At 44.0% G+C, this 19445-nt stretch overlaps 1 protein-coding gene across 1 annotated transcript in view; it reads right to left on the minus strand.

Moving 5' to 3' along the window:
• Positions 1–15932, minus strand: part of C9 (complement C9) — a 40915-nt gene extending 24983 nt beyond the window's left edge. Inside the window, exons 1-4 of the mRNA XM_024578401.4 lie at positions 15774–15932; positions 1004–1109; positions 466–616; positions 64–211 (exon numbers count right to left, since the gene is read on the minus strand). Coding sequence (XP_024434169.3) covers positions 64–211; positions 466–616; positions 1004–1109; positions 15774–15853 — 485 coding nt within the window. The 5' untranslated portion in view covers positions 15854–15932. The remainder of the gene's footprint in view (positions 1–63; positions 212–465; positions 617–1003; positions 1110–15773) is intronic.
• Positions 15933–19445: the final 3513 nt, after the last annotated feature.

A 19445-nucleotide genomic window follows, 5' to 3' on the forward strand; every position in this document is an offset into this window, starting at 1 on the left:
GGCAAGAGAGAAAGAGATTATCTTCACTCATCTTCCTCCAGAACATTCACGTGGCATACTGACCCAAAGCCAACTGTCCGCGCCAGCTCAGACTCTTCCACCACCCTGTCACGGCAGGGTTTACGGGGGTCATCTTCACAGTTGTCCTCATCCGAATAGTCTCCACAGTCATTATCGCCATTGCACAGAAGTCTCCTTTTTATGCACCTGCCTGCAATGGAAATCAGGAAGACACTGTGTGTCTGATGCCTCGTTTTCTCTCTCTCTCAAGTCATCGAATGCAGTTGAAGGCTGGAGTGCAGGGAACACACACACACATGACTCCAGAATGCACAGAGCATATGGCCGGCCCACTTGGGGGCCCCTTTCACATTTGGAAACACGAGTGCTCGCAAGGGTGTATTGTTTCTGTCTTACCCATGAGGGTGCACAGAAACCCATAATGAGTCAGAGCGCAAGGATTACCTGTTCCACACTGAAAGTCGTTTCCACAGTCCTCATCGGCGTCGGCGTTTTCACAGTTCTCAGTGGGCACACACAGCCGTCTGTCTCCCAGATTGGCCAAGCATTTTTTCCCGTTGAATTGTCCAAAGGCCTCAATTGTCCTGGAGCGAAACTACACAAAACCAGCTGGAAATACTAGAATTTCTAAACCCAAAAGGGATTATGATCTAAAATTGCACACATACCACTGCAGCCCTCCAAACCCACACAGTCCCCGGTTTTAAGGTGGGAGCCACGAAAGCAGTCACTAACGTTACTCAGAGGCACACCTCCCGTTCTAGGCTGGCAGTGTCTTCTGGAGAGGATGGTTCCTCGTGACACTCATTTAGTAAGCATGCGAAATTCTGATCACTCAGTGAGTGATCCCTATTAGATGTTTATTTGTCCTTCTCAGTTTGCAACTTGGTTAGAGGCTCCCTGCCTTACAGCATTTCCCTGGGGATGCTGGCAGTACAGTTTCCATCTGGGGATGTCAGTGGGGAATAGTGTTGATGCTCACCGACTGTTTCAGGCACGGGTCACACGGTGACCATTCGCTCCAGGGGCTCAGTCTGCAGTCTATGGGCAGTGGAGTGCCAGTCCGTTGTTCTGGCTCTAGGGCATAACTGAGATAAGAGAACATGTCAACTTATTGCGACCATCGTGTGTGCCTGTTTCCCAGTTAAATTTATTTACTATCTTTTCCCTTTCCAAACCATGCTACTTACCTTTTTACTCTCTCTCTCACATTACTTCATCACTTCATCACATACCATTTTGTAATTTCAACTAATTTTTTGTTTAATTTTTGTACAGAATTGTAATTTAACTTTCAACCCAACAACAACCAAAAATAAGGGTGATGAGGAAAACTAGCCGGGCATCCTTCTTGGTGTCTCACACTGATTAGCCTTATATTTTAAGTGGGTTTATGAACTCACTGAAGTGACAAACCTTGTTTCATTTTGCACCCCGCTCCCCACCGCCTTCCTCTGCTCTGCTGACAGTCTGGCAAAGCCTGGAGTTGCCTGGGTTTCCTGCATATTTAAGTAGCTGGCTTAGTCGTTCCAGAAGCAAGGGCCTTATCAACCAGGCTTTCCCACCCCTGCATTCTGCATTTCCTAAACTGGAAGCCTTACCACTTCACATTCCACTTCAGGACTCAAATTCCTGACCTTGCTGCATCTTAACAGCATATGTTTTGGCACTTACAACTTTCCATTCCTTTCCCAGACCCAACGCTCGGCAGTGCTTTTCTGGCTTTGAACTTTTCTTTCTCTTTTGGTTAGCCATTGGGGTCTCTACTGGTTGCAACACCACCTCTCTCTCACTCAATGACAGGAAAAAAGGCCAAAACAGAAGCTACCAAACAAGAATCCTATCACCCTCCTGTCCTCGCATCCCTGAGCTGGCATCTCCTCTGTGTGCAGTGCAGCCTTTTAGCCCAGGGGGATGACCAGGTAAAACTGATCACTCCACACAAGCCCTAGACCCCAGCTCCTCATTGAGATCCTGACCCATTGAATATCTCCTCCATTTCAAACTCTCCCTCATTTCCAGCTCCTTTCCATTTGCAATAAATTGTGTTCAAGTTTTTGCCATTAAACGTAAACAAGCTGATGAGTGAGCAAATGAAACACTCTTCCTGAACTTTACATTTTCTTTCAGCAACCCTCATCTCTCTTCGCAGGGATGCTTAAAGAAGTTGCCATAAACATATTTATGTTTCTCTCTCAACCAAAATGAAAATACTTTCATCCCCTCCTTCAGCTTTACATGGTCTTTTAGCTACCTCTCAAATCCTCTTATCATTTTAGCAACCTTTCTGGGAAAAGGAGTTGCACCCTGGTCTCTGGTTCCTTACCTCCCAATCACAGCTCCACCCTCCTGCCTCAAGGACACTGTTCTTGACAGTGTCAACAAGGACTTTCAGGCGGCTCATCTGGTTCCTTTCAGTCCTTATCTTGTTGACTTCTTCCTAGAGGTCAATGCAATTGACCACTCTCACTGTTTAAAAGACTCCCTCCCCTTGGACTGAATGGCACCAGACTCCTTCCATTTCTCTCCCTTCTGCCTTCTTTCCCAGCTCTCCTATGGAGGCTCTTCCTCCTTTGAAGGTCTCTGAAAAGTTGTTTTTCCTCCAAGTCCTGCGCTTGGATTTTTTCCTCTCCACACTTGCCCCAGGGCTTCTATTCCCATGTACATGCTAATGACACTCAGAGATAAGCCTGCAGTTCAGACATCTTTTCTGAATTTTAAACTCTTGGACGTAATTCCAATTGCACATCTGCACTTGAATGTCTTTGTGGCTCAAAGAGCTCAAAGGATCCCAAAACAAACTATTTTTCTGCTTCTCTCAAAGCTGCTCCTCCCCTGCATTTACTGTCTTGGTAAACAGCACTTCCATTTATGCAGTCACACTATCTAGAGACTTGGGTGTTACTTGTGTTTTCCTGAATACCCCACGCGCAGCTCCCATATTGAATCAACTACTAAAGCCTGTTGTTTACAGTCTCCCGAATGGTTGTCACATCTACCCATCCTTCATCTCATCTACTGCAGACATTTCTCTGGTCTCCACTGATATTACATCTCTCCTATATGACAAGAGTTTCCTTCTAATCCAGTTTCCATAGCACATCCAGACAAATTTTTTTTAAATGCAAAGTGGATTGTACCATTCCCCTATGGAAAACCTTTCAGTGACTTCCCAACACAGTGTGATAGGCAGAGTAATGACCCCAAGGTGGCCTAACCCCCAGAATTCGTGAATATGTTGCTTTACACAGAAAAGGGACTTTGCAGATGTGATTAAGAGGAGATTATCCTGTATTATTTGGGTGGGCCCATTCCAAACATGAGCTCAGAAGCAGGAGAGTGGTTCAGAGGGATGTGAAGACAGAAGAGGCAGGCGAAATTTGGAGCATGAGAAGTGACTATTCTGACTGTTTCTGGCTCTGAAGATGGATGGAGACCACAAGCCAAGAAATAGAGGCAGCTAAGAGCTGGAAGAAGCAAGAAAATGAATTCCCCCCTAGAGCCTCCAGAAAGAAGCACAGCCCTGCTGGCACCTGGAATTTAGTCCAGTGAGACCCATTTCAGACTTCTGACTAATAGAATTGTAAGATAATACATCTGTGTTTTTTAAGTCACTAATATGTGGTAATTTGTTACAGCTGCAATAGGAAAATAAGACACATGGTCTAGAGCAGGGGTCCCCAACTTCTGGGCTATGGACCATACTGGTCTGTAGCCTGGTGGGAACCGGGCTGCACAGCTCAAGGTGAGCTTGAATGTAATGCACTTGACTGATCTCCAAACCTTCCTCTCCTCACCCTCCCTCCCACCACCCATCTAGGGAAAAATTGTCTTCCACAAAACCAGTCCCTGGTGCCAAAAATGTTGGGGACTCCTGGTCTAGAGAACTGTATGCAGCTGTATCTCCTTAATTCTTTAACTTCATGTTTCTCCATTGAAGTTCCACCCATAATGAATTTGAAATTTCCAAGATAAGCTACTTTTTCTCATATCTTCAGGCCTTTAAACCTATTCTTTTTTTTTTTTTAAAGATTTTATTTATTTATTTTTAGAGAGGAAAGGAGGGAGAAAGAGAGGGAGAGAAACATCAATGTGTGGTTGCCTCTTGCATGCCCCCTACTGGGGACCTGGCCCACAACCCAGGCATGTGCCCTGACTGGGAATGGAACCTGCAACCCTTTGGTTTACAGGCCAGCACTCGATCCACTGTGCCATACCAGATATGGCTAAACCTATTATTTTTGATTTCCCATACTAATGTCATCTTGGACATACATTTTTTTCCCCCTGAGAACCTTCTTCAACTTCCTGTGTAATTTACTTTTCTGTGTATATTCTTATAGCATCTTGTTTTTCTCTATATCATAAGCTCTTTCGCAATGATATATGAATGTGGGTCTGTCCAAAAGGTATCCAGCCATGTAATATGAAAAATAGGGACATTTATTAAAGAAGATGCAAGATACAAGATACATTGTACACAGGACTTTGAAGCTCAGTGCCCTTCAAAGTAGGCACCTTGGGACCTCACACGATTCTCCCAATCACTATCAGCTGCCCTGCTGTATTTCCCTGAATCTCATTAATGGTCTGAAATCTCTTCCATTTCACAGGTGATTTTAGTTTTGGGAAAAGCCAGAAGTCACAGGGCACCAAATCTGGGCTGTAGGGGGCTCAGTTACCTGGGTGATTTGATGTTTCGCAAAAACACCCTGCATGAGATGTGATGCATGAGCGGGTGTGTTGTCATGATGAAGGTGCCAATCACCAGTTGCCCAGAGCTGCGGCCTTGTGAATCATCTGAATAGTTTCCGAAGAGGAATGTTCAAGCTTAGCGCAAAATCTGATGCAGATTCACAGTCATTTTGAATGCAATGGCCACACAGTACACATGCTCCCTCAATGGCATCTACTGCCCCCCCACTGACTAGTACAGTGAAGTTGTCATTGTTCACTCATGCACACTCCAGTCCACTCTCCTTGGCTGCCAGGTTACATCGATGTTGTACAAACTGTTCTCGTTATATTAACAATGGCTGAACTTTTTCTGGAGACCTCATATATCATTTAATTAATTTATTTTTCACTCATTTATCCATTTGTCTATTGATTCATCAAATATTTATTAATTGTCTACAACTTGCTAGGCATCAAAGATACAATAGCATGCAAAACAGCAAAATGAGATTAAAAAAAAAACCCACGATCCCCAAACTGACAGAGCTCATGTTCTAGAAAAAAATATCAGTGAGTTAGGGAACTTTAAATCTTGTTCAGATTGCAGATATCAAGTGCCTCGAATGTAGAAAGTGCTCAGTAAATTTCTTTAAGCAAATCAATGAACTGCAAGAAAGGGAAATTCATCATTTTGTCTCGGATAGTCTTTCATTTCTCTAGGTTATGCTCTCACAGTGAACCACCCACACCGTATTTATGCAAAAATTGCTTGTCTTTAAGGTTGGCTCTATGATTGGAGACAACATTTTTGTAAGCCTGACACTTGCCTACACCATCCAGAAAATCAACAGTCCTGAAAAGCATCAGTCCTTTAAAAATACAGATTAAAATATACTACACAGGGTGCCAAAAGTCCTTGAAGAACTTGCTTTCCTGGAAGTCTGATTATTAGTGTGTATCTGAAACCACATGGCCGAGAAATTACCTGCTAGAAGTTCTCCATAAAACTAAGGTGGCATCTAGGATGGACAGGCTTCATGGAGGGGCAATGGCAGAATCCCGTGTATGACCTATAGCATTGGTTTTCAGTATTGGTAGCATTTTATATCCCTCAGATATTAAACATAGGGATTATGAAATTGCGATCCTTACTCCAAATCAATTAAAACAGGCCTTCTGAGGACGAGCTTTAGGCAGCAAAGTTTCTAAAAGGTATTCCAGGTGATTCCCATGTTCACACAATGATTAGAAACACCAGCTGGCAACACCTGGTGGATACCCAGGATATTTGGTGGGGTGTTATTCAAATGGGAGTGTTCGTTACATCAAAATAACCCAAGGCTGAGGCCACACCTGACCTGGAACAGTTGGTTTTAGGAGTTACTCCAGGCCAAGGGTGACAAACTCATCTCCAATGGGAGCCACTTCAGCCTTGCGGTTGCCTTCAAAGGGCCGAGTGTAATTTTAGGACTGTATAAATGTAACTACTCCTTAACAGTTAAGCAAGAGCTTCACAATGCCGCTGGGTAGAAACAAGGTGCTGGGCGGGATAAAACAAGGTGGAGGGCTGGATTTGGCCTGAGGGCCTTGTGTTTGCCACCTGTGCTCTAGCCTCCACCTATTAATGTCTCCATTGATTTTTTCAATATCTTCTAATTTCTTCAGTATTAGTGCCTTTGCCATCAAGTGGATTATCTCCCCCTGTCTTTTTTGTATTCATCACTTACTTAGATGATCATATTATTATTTTGTTTTAGCATCTTCCTGTGTCTTCACCTGGGCTTTCCTCTATATATGTCTGTGTTCAGATTTACTCTTCTTATAAGTCTTATACACATATATGACTATTGGATTAGAGCCCATCCTAGTGACCCCATTGACCCCATTTTAACTTTACAACTGCTTTAAAGACCCTATTTCCAAATACAGTCATCTTCTGAAGTACTAGGGATTAGGACTTTAACACATGAATTTGCTGGGGGAAGGACACAATTCAGACCATAACACTCAACACATATTTCTTGAAGCCCTGGCCGGTGTGGCTCAGTGGATTGAGCACTGGCCTGAGAACCAAAGTGTTCATGGTTCGATTCCCAGTCAGGGCACATGCCTGGGTTGCAGGCCAAGTCCCCAGTAAGGGGTGCATGAGAGGCAACCACACATCAATGTTTCTGTCCCTCCCTTCTCCACTCTCTAAAAATAAATAATCTTTAATGAAATAAATATTTTTGATAAAGTGATTTCTTATATTTGTTTACTAGTCTTACTGGACAAATTTCAAAGTTCATTTTCTCATTAAGTCTTTATACTATTGAGGATATTAGTTATGTCCAGCAGATGGAAGACTAAAACTAGAAAATCATAGTACTCACCAGAAGTTGGACAGTTAGTGGCAGAGGAGGGTTTAGAATCTGCATCTCCACACTTGAAGTTCACTGCAATTTCGCCCTGTCCCCTATGTTGTCTTTCCTTCTCCCTCAGCTTACTCATAATCTCTTTGAAATAATCTAAAAAGTCATAGCTTCCTCAATAATTTATGGATGTAATGGTCTCACCATTTTTAGACATTTTGAGATAATGAGGACAGTTGAGTAAAGAAGGATTTTTGTTCTTAAAGCATAGTGGCTCCAGGTAAAGCACATCTGTTGGTCAACCTCATTTTTGCCTGGATGTCTTTTAAGCTCATTTCTAAATGATGTCAAGTAGGCAAAAATAAACTGAAAATTTATTTCACCTAGCTGTTTTGCCTTCATTGCATGAGGTACCTGGATACTTAGAGTTAACATAAAGGCAGGACTTGAGGAAATTATTAGGAGGAAATGAAAGATTACACAAAAGAAATGTGTTGCACTACATCAATATAAGAAAAAGATGAGTGATCTTGCATAGCTCCTTGTGACCCAACACCCCCTCCCCAGCCGCCGTGACTCACTGTGCAGATAACTCTCACAGCTCAAGGACTGTGTAAGTGCACGCTCACCATCTGCCCTTCACCACGCTGAGCTACTAGACTGAGTGGAGAAGCATTTGTAAAGCCCTTTCTGGATTCTTAGATGAAACGTGTTTACCAAATGAAACCTACCTCCAAGTGTTTCAAACTCAGCTTGAGAGTCACTTCCTAGATCAAAGTGAGGTGCATCAACACGACAGGAAGTGTTACTCTGGGCCAGAAACACACTCAATAAAGGACCGCTGGTATATGCCTAGTCCCATCCCCTTGCCACGAAGTTTGTCACTTTAGAAAAAGAAAACCTCGGGAGCAGCTCGCACTCCAGCATGCTTGGTTGCGGGCAGGAAAACACTGCTGTAAGAAGGGCTCTGATGGTCAATACATAAGACAAGCGGCTCCTCTGAGTGGAGAAATTTAGGACTGCATTCTGGACCCATAGACCTGCCAGTTTGTCTACTTCACGCGATTCGTCAAGATGAAAACAGCAGGGTCCAACACTCCAATATTTCTCAGGACCTTTCTCGATTTCCCAAGTCTCAGTTAGGAGCCAACGTTCAAAACCATCACGGGGGGTCTGCTCTGTGTCATGAATTGTTCCAGTGGCTGGGGCCAAAGGCGGCATCCTTACCATCATGGAGCCCACATTCCAGGGGGTGAGGTACAGTGAGCAAGTACACCAGCAAGCACAACATGCAGTACCAGTGAAGACATAGCCGTTGTGAAGGAAAATAATGCAGGGCAAGAGGAGAGAGGTGGTCCTAGGGCTGGGGGAGGGGAGGGAGGTTTCTTACAAAGGGCAGTGCAAGCACCCGATCAGAGGAGACATGGGGCTTTACCATGTGTTCACCGAACAAGACAGACAAATGACCAAAACCTCATAGACTTAGACAACAATGTGAGGATTACTAGAGGGAAGGAGAGGTGGGGGGTGGTAAAGGGTAAGGAGGGTCAAATATATGGTGATGGAAGGAGATTTGACTCTGGGTGGTGGGCACACAGTGCAATGTACAGATGATGTATCATAGAATTGTACCCTCGGAACCTATATCATTTTATTAACCATTTTCACCCCAAGAAATTTAATTAAAAATATGCTCACGAATTCATTGACATTGTGCCCATCAAAGATGGGGTCGATGCACCCCTTTCTGGAAGTGGACAGGGTCTTTGTTGGTGCCTTGACTGGCAGACAGCAGTGGAAGCAAGCCTACGTGAGGTTTACGGCCAGGTTAGAAAGGCCATCCCGGTGCTGCTGGTTCATCTAAAGACTCTTGTGCTCGGAGCATTTCTGTGCTATGCATGAGTTCACACACACACACACACACACACACACACACGGTGAGATAGAGACAGGAGAGATGCCTAAGGAGAATCGATTATTCCAACCCTCAGCTATGTGGGTCTTTCCAGAGCAGTCAACAGACACATGAGTCAAGAAGCCATCGTGATGAACCCAGCCCCAGCCACATTGGTCTACATTCATGTGGGTGACCCCTGGTGACCACTCCTCAGAGCCCAGTCAGCCCTCGGATTCATGAATCAAAGAAAGAGTCTGTACTGTTTTAAGCTACTGTCTTGGAATGGTTTGCTCAGCAAAACATGACCAGGGCAGTACCTGAATGCATTCAGAGAGAAGCTGCGTGAGGGTTTGGGAAAAGAGTGTTTTAAGGTGGGAAAAAGAAGCCAAAAGCCTGGGTGGCATGTTGGGGGCATGCTGAGCAGAAAACACAAAGGACGCTGGCCAGGGTGCCTGGGGAAGCAGGTGCAGCTCATGCTTCCTGGGCTGTGGAGGAGAGTTTGGATTTGATTCTGAGCTTGTTTAGAATCCTTAGAAAACTGTAACAGCAGAGTAACACTCAGATTTGCATTTTGAAAAGACTGCTCTGGTTGCTGGATGGAGAACAGGCTTTTGGGGAGGGTTGGGGAGGGGACAGGAATGAACGCAGGCCGGAAACAGTAGTGGTTTAGGCTGGAGCAGTCACAGTGAGTGTAGAGATATCTGGGAAGACTGGGACCTAAATGAAAGGTAAAACCAACAGGATTTGCTGTTAGATTATATGCAGAAATGTTACAAATGAAGTGGTCATGTGTGGTTCCCAAGTTACTACCTGAGTAAGTGGAGGGGCAGTGGTGCAGGTTGGGTGAGGACAGGTGGAGAAACGAGTGGGTATGTTTTGGACACCTTAAATTTATGATGCATGTTAGATTTTCAAGAAGACATGCTGTCTAAGTATGTAGACATGGGGCTCAAGGTGTGCACCACAGGTAGAAATTTGAGCGCTGTTCGGATACAGGTGGTGTTTCACACCATGAGGCTGGATGTGAGTGAGTGTGTCTAGAGTAAGGCTGAGGCCTGAGCTAACTTTTAATGAAAATGTTGCAACATGCCTGTATGTTGGTGGTAACAGAGGGAGCTATTGATGATGCAGGAGAGGGGCAGAGTTCTTGACGAGGCTAGAGCAGAGGAAGCTGGCACACAGTAGGCTGGTTATGTTCCTGGGGACAAGTCTGTCCCAACATCATGGGCTTCACTCAGAGAACTTGGCTGAGTTGCAATTGCCATTTATCTGTTGGTATCTCTCATGAGACTGACTGTGAGCCCATTGAGGGCAGGGACCCTTGGAAGACATTCGGTGCTACGCTGTAGCTCCTGATGCAACAACCAGTCATGTTGCAAACTCAGTAACTTTTTGCTGCGTTAAATGGATGAATAAACAGATGACCGTACTTGGCCGATAGTGTTTGATAAATATCTATTAACTTGTATTGAATATGGATAAATCAAACAAATGACCATACATGGCCAATAGTAGTGGGTAAATACCTGTTAACCTGTATTAAATGTGGATATTACAAACACAGATGGCTACAACCAAAGAAGGAGGAAAAACTGACATTTTGGATATCTTCAATTTAGTAGTGAAGCCCAACATTTTCTATTAATGAGTGTTTAGGCATTTTTCCAGATTGCTGAGGTAAATTAATTAATATCAATTGGACAATAATTGCTGTCATTTATGAGTGCTTAGTTTATGTCAGGAATTCTTCGAAGCCTTTATACCCATTATCTCAATTTTTCTATCAGCCCTGCGAGGTATCTACCACCAGTAGCACCACACTTTAAAAACACTGACCCGAGCCCAGAGATGGTGAGTCGTTTTCCTCATGTTACCCAGCAGAGGGCACTTGGTGACTAAGTTAGGGTTCATACCAGGCAGCTCCCCTCCCAAGGGCACAGATTGAGCCACCCTCTGATTTCCAGGTCCCACTATTCAGAGATACCTTGTTTTGGTCTACAGGATTGGCAAAAATAAAAAAGCTGGCCTAGAGCTCCCATTCACAAGGCTATGGGGAAACAGGCATTCCTTTAAAAAAATTATAAAATTTTTTCCCATCACCCCATCCTTGCCTCTTTGGCAATCATTAGCTTGTTCTCTGTATCTATGGGTCTGTTTCTGTTTTGTTTTGTTTATTCATTTATTTTGTTTTTTTAAGGTTCCACATATAAGTGAAATCATATGGTATTTGTCTTTTTCTGACTTATTTCACATATCATAATACCCTCTAGGTCCATCCATGTTGTTGCAAATCAAGATGTTATTCTTTTTTACTCCTGGATAATATTCCACGGGATGTATCTACCACATCTTCTTTATCTATTCATCTATCAATGGACACCTGGGTTGCTTCCATATCTTGGCTCTTACTAGGAGTTCTACAATGAACATTTATTTTTGTGTATGGTATAAGTGAGTAGCCCAATTTTATTTGTTGCAGTTTTGCCAACATCACTTATCGAAAAGACTATCTTTATCCCGTTGTATATCTTTGCCTACTTTGTTGTAGATTAATTGACTACATAAGCAAGGATTTCTTTCTGGGCTCTCTATCCTGTTCCAATGATCTGCTTACCTCGTTTTATGCCAGGACCACACTGTTTTCATTACTGCAGCTTTGCAGTATGGTGTCATACAGGGAGTGTGATACCTTCCACTCTGTTCTTTCTCAAGGTCTCCTTGGCTATTTGGGGTCTTCTATTTGGTGGTTTCATGTAAATTTTAGGATTATTTGTTCTAATTTTGAGAAGAATGCCATTGTGTTTTAATAGGGATTGCAATGAATCTGTATACTACCTTAAGTAGTAAGGACATTTTTATAATATCACTGCTTCCCATCCATCAGCATAGTATATTCTCCCACTTATTTGTATTATCGTACAGTCCGGGCAAAAGTGCAAAGTAATACAAACTCCCCAGGGCCATGGGGCAATTTTGGGGAGGTCAAAAGGTGACTGATTACCTTTTGGCCCAGTTATATCGCTTCTGGGAATTTGCCCTCGGGTACAATAATCTGCTTGAAGAACCATATATGAATAAGGCTATTCGTTGCAAAAGATTGGAAGCAACCCAAATGTCCAATAAAAGACAGTTATCTGAAAGGTAGAGCCAACAACGGACACTTACTCAGGTGTGAGGATAATGAGGAAGTTCCTTCTATACTGATACAGAAAGGTCTCCAGCCTATGTCCTAACATAAAAGAAAAAAGTAAAGTACAAGATAGTACATATAATATGATACCTTTAAGAAGGAAAGGGAGGAAGTAAGATTATAAACCAATCAAGGTGGTTGCCTATAGGCAAAGGGTGAGGCTGATGCCAGGAGTATTCTGAGTACTTTCCCTGAAATCACACAGATCTCGTGAAAAGTTATGAGTAGGGAACCAAGACTTCTTAGTACCTACCTCATTACAGTTTTTGATCTTTGACCCATGTAAATATTTCGGTATTTACACATTAAAAATAAAAAAAAAATAATGATAGCTATACTCATCGCGCACTGAACCCCTGCCTGCCACTGGCTGAGCACACCGCACATGTTATCTTGGGGATTTCTCCCAGTAGGCTGCAGTTTTATTCCCATTTGTCAGGTGAAGGACAGAGCTGGAGAAGTTAAGGAATCTGCCTAAGGCCACATAACCGGTGAACTATGGACCTGGAATCACTCTCAGGGCCCCTGGCCCAGAATCTATGTTATGAGCTGTTGTTCCATCCGCACACTGGTTTCTGACATTTCTATTCTACCTTGAGTGACACAGGAGGCCATGGCCCCTTCAGGACCTATTCTCAAAGGCACACTCAAGTGTGCAAACAAATGGTCATGGACAATCTCCCCAGTTCACCAGCAGCAACAGTCCACAGGAGCTGTGGCTTTAAGATGAAATGTCTGCAGCCACATGGATGCTAGCCATAACTCCATCCCTTCCTCTCCTGCACCAGACAGCACATCACAGTTGTGGGGAACTGTTCCACACATGGGAAATGTGGCTCAGCCCTCACTTGGAAAAGCCAGTGGGGAGCAAGGTTGGCGGGCAGGACCCACGTCCACGGATCGGTTCTCCTATGGGAAATCAGGCCTGCATTGTACCTAGACTGCTATGAGACTTGCTCTTGCTAAAACTCCCTCACCCTGAATTGAGGCAGCAAATGTTTACTGAGTATCTTCATCTTCCTAAAGTCTGTGTTAAACCACCCAAGTATGGAGTGTGAGCAGTTTCCCCCTTGAGCTATAACATCCTTCTCTTTGAAGTAATTAGCAGTGTTCTGTCCTTTGTTGTCCTTAAAATGTAATCACCTGTGGTGAACCTGTGCATAGTAAATGAGGATCATCCTCCATGTAATGTGCCCAGAAAAACAATAAAAGCCTGTCCAGGCAGGGGTCAGGGGCCCTCTCTCTAACTTGGAGAGCGGCCACGCAGCCCCTTTTCCTCCACAGGATTTCTGTAGTCTGTGTGTATTTGCAGATTGCCGCCACAACAGCAGATCCTGCGGGCCGGGATCTGCATCACACAGTGACAGGAATAGCAAGGCTATTAGTTGAAAGAGTATTTCACATTTACAAAGTTCTTACCACGTGGCAGGCAGGCACAGATGTTGTCAGTACAACACATGTACATATGATATTGAACCTTCACAAAAAACTTCATCAGGTAGGTGCTGTCACGGTCAATGATCAGAGCCGACTTGTTGAAATGCTACCCCCCTGACCTCAGAATGTGACCTTATCGGGACAGAGGGTCTTTACAGAGAAAAATCAAGTGAAAATAAAGTCATCAGGGTGGGCCCTAATCCAATATGACTGGAGTCCTTAAAAGGAGGGAATTTAGCATCAGACCAACACGCACAGAGGGAGGGGACGAGAAGATGGCCATGCGATGACAGAGGCAGAGATTGGAATGTTAGGGGCAAGCCAAGAAATGCCAAGGAGTGCCGGCCACCACCGGAAACCAAGAAGGCTCCTTCCCAGAGTCTCAGAGGGAGCAGGGCCCTGCCCCCACCTTGATTTTGGGCTTCTAGCCTCCAGAAAGGTGAGGCAATACATTTCTGTTGTTTGATTCCACCCAGTTTGTGATACTGGGAAATGGATACAATCAGCATCTTACAGACAAGGGAACAAAGGTGTGGAGAGTTTGAATAGCTTGCCTACACCTGCACAGTCAGTTTGTAAGTCATGGCCTTGAACTGAGCTTGGGAAGCCTAGTGCTCCATTCTAATCAAATCCGCATTTTAAATAATTCTTTGTGACTTTAGTTCTTTGTTTGAACTGTGTGTCCAACTTCATGTTTGATCTGAACACTCTGTTTTGACCTCGAGCCTGTACCGAAGGGCAGAGCAGGGAGTGCTCAGAGCAGGGCCACCCTAGCAAACTCTGAGGGCACAACAGCACAGCACACAAAGCCAAGTCCAACTGCGCAGTGCAGCTGCTCAGAGCTGGGGGCCAGCCAGGGGGGCTCCCTGGTCCTCCCCGGAACAGCTGAGCGGGGCCAGGACCCAGCGGGTACAAACTTCAAAGCAGATGAAGCCTTCCCCACAGCCTCTCATTTTTAATCAGCAGGAGTCACAGTCCAGGAATGGGGGTTGTTTAAATTATTTTTTTAACTTAAGAAAAGGTTACCACTTTCAGGAACTGGCTTCCCCATTCCACTTTGTGCTCCATGCCCAGTAAATGAACATGCTAACTAAGTGGAACAGTGTTTCTTACATGACATGGGAAGAGGAGGAGATGAGATGAGGGAAAGCCTGGGGGAGCGCTTGACTCAAGCCCTTGCTGGTCTGTGTAGCGCCTCTGAGCGCCTGCTCCTGGAAAATGAAGCCCCGTGGGCAAACCGTGTGCCGAGGGGTTCCAGGCACAGAAGCAGCCTCTAATGCAGCCGAGAGGTAGGCAAAGATGCCTGAGATAGACCCCAGAGTCCAAAACAGAATTTGGTTAAACCAAGGGTGAAATGCCTGCGGAAGAATTGAATGCGGGTCACAGTAACGTACAGGCGGAAAGACAGTGTTTGGGAAGATATTTTCCCCCGCTCTCCCAGAACATTTCAATCCCATCATCAGACCAGATCGTGCTGTATTGGGTCATGCAGCTCTGCTCTCCAGCAGTTCTGGGTGCAGTGTAGATGTTCAGCATTGTCTGTTTGATTCATTTTCTGGATCGGCTTGTCTTGGGCTTTGTGGTTCCAGTTACGATCAGAGCAAAGGAGAGAGAGTAAGTTTCTTTGCTGGATGCAGGGGCACCAGGTCTGCACTATGATGATTCTTCTTGAATAGAAGAAGCTCCACCCTAATCTGAAGGACAAAAGTGTGTGCCTTGGGGCACAGCCTGGGATGTCAGGGAAGGGAAGCAAAGATGGTTAACCTTTGTCTAATGCGGGGACAAATGGGCAATGGATTCAATAGTTCAGTGTTAGACATTGAGGCAGAGCGTGGGAAAGATTCGTTTCCTTTGCTTTAACCTTCTCGGACATTTGACACTGATACACCCAGTTTATCGCACTCTAGGGAAAATCAGCTTTGTTTCAGAATTCCAGGTACTGAAAGATGATCTCAGCCTTAACACTGGAATACCTCGTTTCAAAGAAATCCCCGGAAAGAGCAACGGGTTTCCCCAGAAAACTCTCAAAGATACACCCCTTGCCTGTTCTTACCCTTTTTCAAAGTTTAAATTCTGGGGCTACATATCTCAGTGTGGGTTAATTTTTTTTTTTTTTTTACCTGCTTTGCTGTTAAGAAGTACACCTTGAAGTATCAAAGCCCACAATGAAATCGCAGAGACAAAGAGAAGAGTGGCTCACCTGGGAGTCGGCCCTGCTGACAGGACACTGATTTCTAAGGTGCATAGTAATGTGGCCAAGGCGAGCCCCAGGCCGGCCATCACCTGGTCTCGTTAGGCAGCTCCGTCTGAGTGTGATGGCCGAATGCATCTGCAGAGGTATTTATTAGCAAAGGGTGAAAGTGCCAGAGAGATTGTTTGATTTTGATCAGGACTTTTGTTGAACTGCTTTCCTGGGTACAAAGTCCAATCAAAGGAGAGACATTTCATAATTCTTGGCCTACTCTTTTCTTGTACTGGCAAGTATAGTCAAGCCACGGGCCTATGAATGATAAATTGGCTAACATTAGTGGCGATGTTGTGTTAAAAACAACAACGAAACAAACCCCAGTGTGGCTCATCTTTGGAGATTCTGAGAGGGCGGAAAAGGGTGTGTGTAACTTGGGATAAAGAGGCCTGTGGGTGATTTCCATAGAGGCCTGAACTCAGATTAACAAGAGAATGGCACTCCCGGGAAGGGCGTCAGACACGTGTCCTAGCGGGAAAGGCAGCCGTGAGGCTTATTTGCGTGCACAGGAAAGACAGTGTCAAAGGCACTTACAACTTGACTTTCTTTATAGGCAGAGTGCGTCCTTGTGAAGAATTCAGGCAAACACCCTAAGGCATCAACATTATCCTCTAGGAGGATCTATCTGGTCTAGAAACACATGATCGATTCTGTCAGCATGACAGGTTCCAAGATGGAACAAGTGGCTCCAAGCCATCATGAAGGATGCCCCCAGCCCCGACTTCCTGACTTTTGCGGGTTCTCTAGGATCTGGGGGAAGGGTAAGGTGTTTTGGAAAGTAATTGAAAATGTGGACATCACAGCTGCTTTTAAAACACTGGTTGCACAATAGAACGACTTGGAGACCTGAGAAAAACCATCACGGCCTGCCCAACCCACCTGATTCTAATAATTAATCTGGGGTGAGACTTTACATCAGTGCTTTGTGAAACTTGCTGAGTCATGCAAATGTGTGGCTGCTTTGAGAAGAAAGACATGAGATGTGATGTATCATTGACTGCACTTTTCAGGTGCTGTCGTAGGACTTGAAGGGCCTTCAGTAGGCAATTTTCATACATTAGCACATACAACGGCCAATAAAGCAAGGGTAGGTTGGGGAGGTAAGAGATTTAGAACTAGTTTTTCCAGTATTGCCTTACCTGCTCCAGAAACAGTCCTACCTACAGTAAAAGCTATCTACTCTCATCATCCTTTCTTGCCCTTTCTCCTTTTTGCGCAGAGAGCTCGCAGTGCCTAATGGGATGAATGTCATGGGTTCCCGAGCTCGCTGTTTATGGATAATTCATATGGTCTACATGTAGGCCATACTGAATTGCCAAGTAAAAGGTGATTCAAATGGGTTCAGTAACTACATCAGTGAATAAATCTATGCCCAAAGGATGCTTCTTGGGAGTCTAAGCTAAACACAAGTGGGCTGTATCCAGATACAATAGGCATCTATCAAATACAACAGAGCAATGGTGAAGACTCTTACGTGGCCTCTCTGGACAAAGCCAGGACACCTAGGGAAAGGACAGGGAAGCAGGCAGGGTAGGATGATGTTTTATGCTAATTAGACTTAATGCTAATTGCTTAGATTTTATGATAATTGACTTGATAAATAGGCATAACTGAAAATTGAAAAATTACCTCTCTCCTTGGAGACTCACTGGAGGGAAGAGAGGGGAGACGGAGGTGAGAGGGGATTTCTTAGCTAACTGACTTGAATGTTGAATTGTTCTGTTGAAATAATATTTCTTTTATCTCTCTGGCTCAGGATGAGGGTAATGTAGCAAAGTAATGGGATCAATAAAGTATAATAACAGTATACTATTGTAATTACCATGCAATGATTATAAATAGTGTAATGTACCTTATTCTTCTTTGCCCTTGACATCTATCACATTTCTGACATGAGGTTTTGAAATGAGGTTTATGTATTGGTATATATCTAGGGCAAATAAAGCATCATGATGTGGTAGATTAGAAAAGTGAAAATTATAATATCTTTCCTTTTAAAACAGTAACCAGAGGGGAGGTGGGAGGAGATAATGGGGGGAAAAGGGGGAAGGGATTTCAGGAACATGTATAAAGGACACATGGACAAAGCCAAAGGGGGGTAGGATCGAGGAAGGGGGGCAGGATCGAGGATGAGGGGCAGGGATGGCTGGGGTGGGGGAAGTGATGGGGGGGAAATGAGGACAACTGTAATTGAACAACAATAAAAAAGAGAGAGGTAAAACAATTAAGGGCTTCCAAAGAATAGAATAGGTAAACATTTTTGTCCAGCATCACCCACCCCAAGCTGTAACTAGAATTTGAATTTGGGGTGTGTGACTCTGCATCTTAGGCTCTTCCCCCTCACTGCACCATGAACTCTGTTGTTGTTATTATACCCATGTCACATTAACAACATGAAACTATAAAATGCCTCATTAAATCCTCTCGCCCTCACAAAGGTTCACTTCCAGTGGGGTCTTACAGATGAGGCTCAGGGAAATACAGCCAGGGATCCACACAAAGAGGCGGCCGAGGAGGGATCTGAACATGCCATGTCTTCCATCACTGATTCCATGGTCTTCCACTCTGCTGAGGCTTCTCCAAGTTTTCACCACTCAGGAGCCTTTAAGAAAGATTTTTTTAAGTTCTCCTTGGTTTTAATTTGCTTGGGAACTTTGTGCTGCTAAATTCTATTTATTGCATAATAATAATAATACTCCCCACCCCACATTTTAAGGTAGAAATATGCACATGTGTACATGAGAATGTGTGGCCATCAGGCAGGAACACTTCATTTTTACTGGGGTGATGCTAATGTTTTGAGTGCAATTCCCATTTAACTCTTTTAAAGTGATAGAAACAGTTGTTTTTGAAAATTCATTATTGATAATTTCATGGACTTCCTTAGTGTCCAGGGACCTCAAGTGGGGAACCACTGTCTCATTCCATATCTGATTATAACTGAACCCCTAAAGATCTGTGGGTCTCACAACATGACAACGAATTAATTGTAGTGCTTTTACATTCACTTTCTGGAGATAGAATCACAGGGAGAACTTGGAGATGACTGTCCATTGCAGGCCCCTTGGTTTTAGGTGTGTCCCACTTACTACCATAACCCTAACATCTAGGACTGTGCCTAGCACCTATTAAGTTTCAAAGGTATTGCGAGTTACATGCACTAATCAATGAATAAGTGTATACAGATGGGGAAAATGATGTCCAACAAGGGGAAGTGACACTCCTAAAGTCACACAGTGGAGATCAGCTGTCTTTTCATTGGCCTTTCTTTGGTTACATTCTTTCCTCTTTTCTCCTGGTGGCTCTTTTATCTCTTACACCACCAAGAAACTCAGAAACACCATAGGTTTCCTGTGGGCTCCTTTTAGCTTCCCTACTTCTCAATGAACTCTCAGGGGAAGAGCATGCCTGCTTTTATTTAGGAAAATCTAGTATTGTATGCTTAGACCTGGACTTCCCAGGGTTCAGTTACATTAGTTGTTCTTTCTCTTATTTCCTTAGTTTCTTCATTTTGATGAATTCCTTCTCATCAGCCTGTGAACATGCTCAAATATCCTTTGTCTTTAAAGAATATACCTAATTTCTTGATTTCCTTTTATTGTTAATGCCCTTGTTAACTATATTTTT

This window comes from Desmodus rotundus, chromosome 1, assembly GCF_022682495.2.
Source record: "Desmodus rotundus isolate HL8 chromosome 1, HLdesRot8A.1, whole genome shotgun sequence".
Taxonomy (NCBI): Eukaryota; Metazoa; Chordata; class Mammalia; order Chiroptera; family Phyllostomidae; genus Desmodus; species Desmodus rotundus.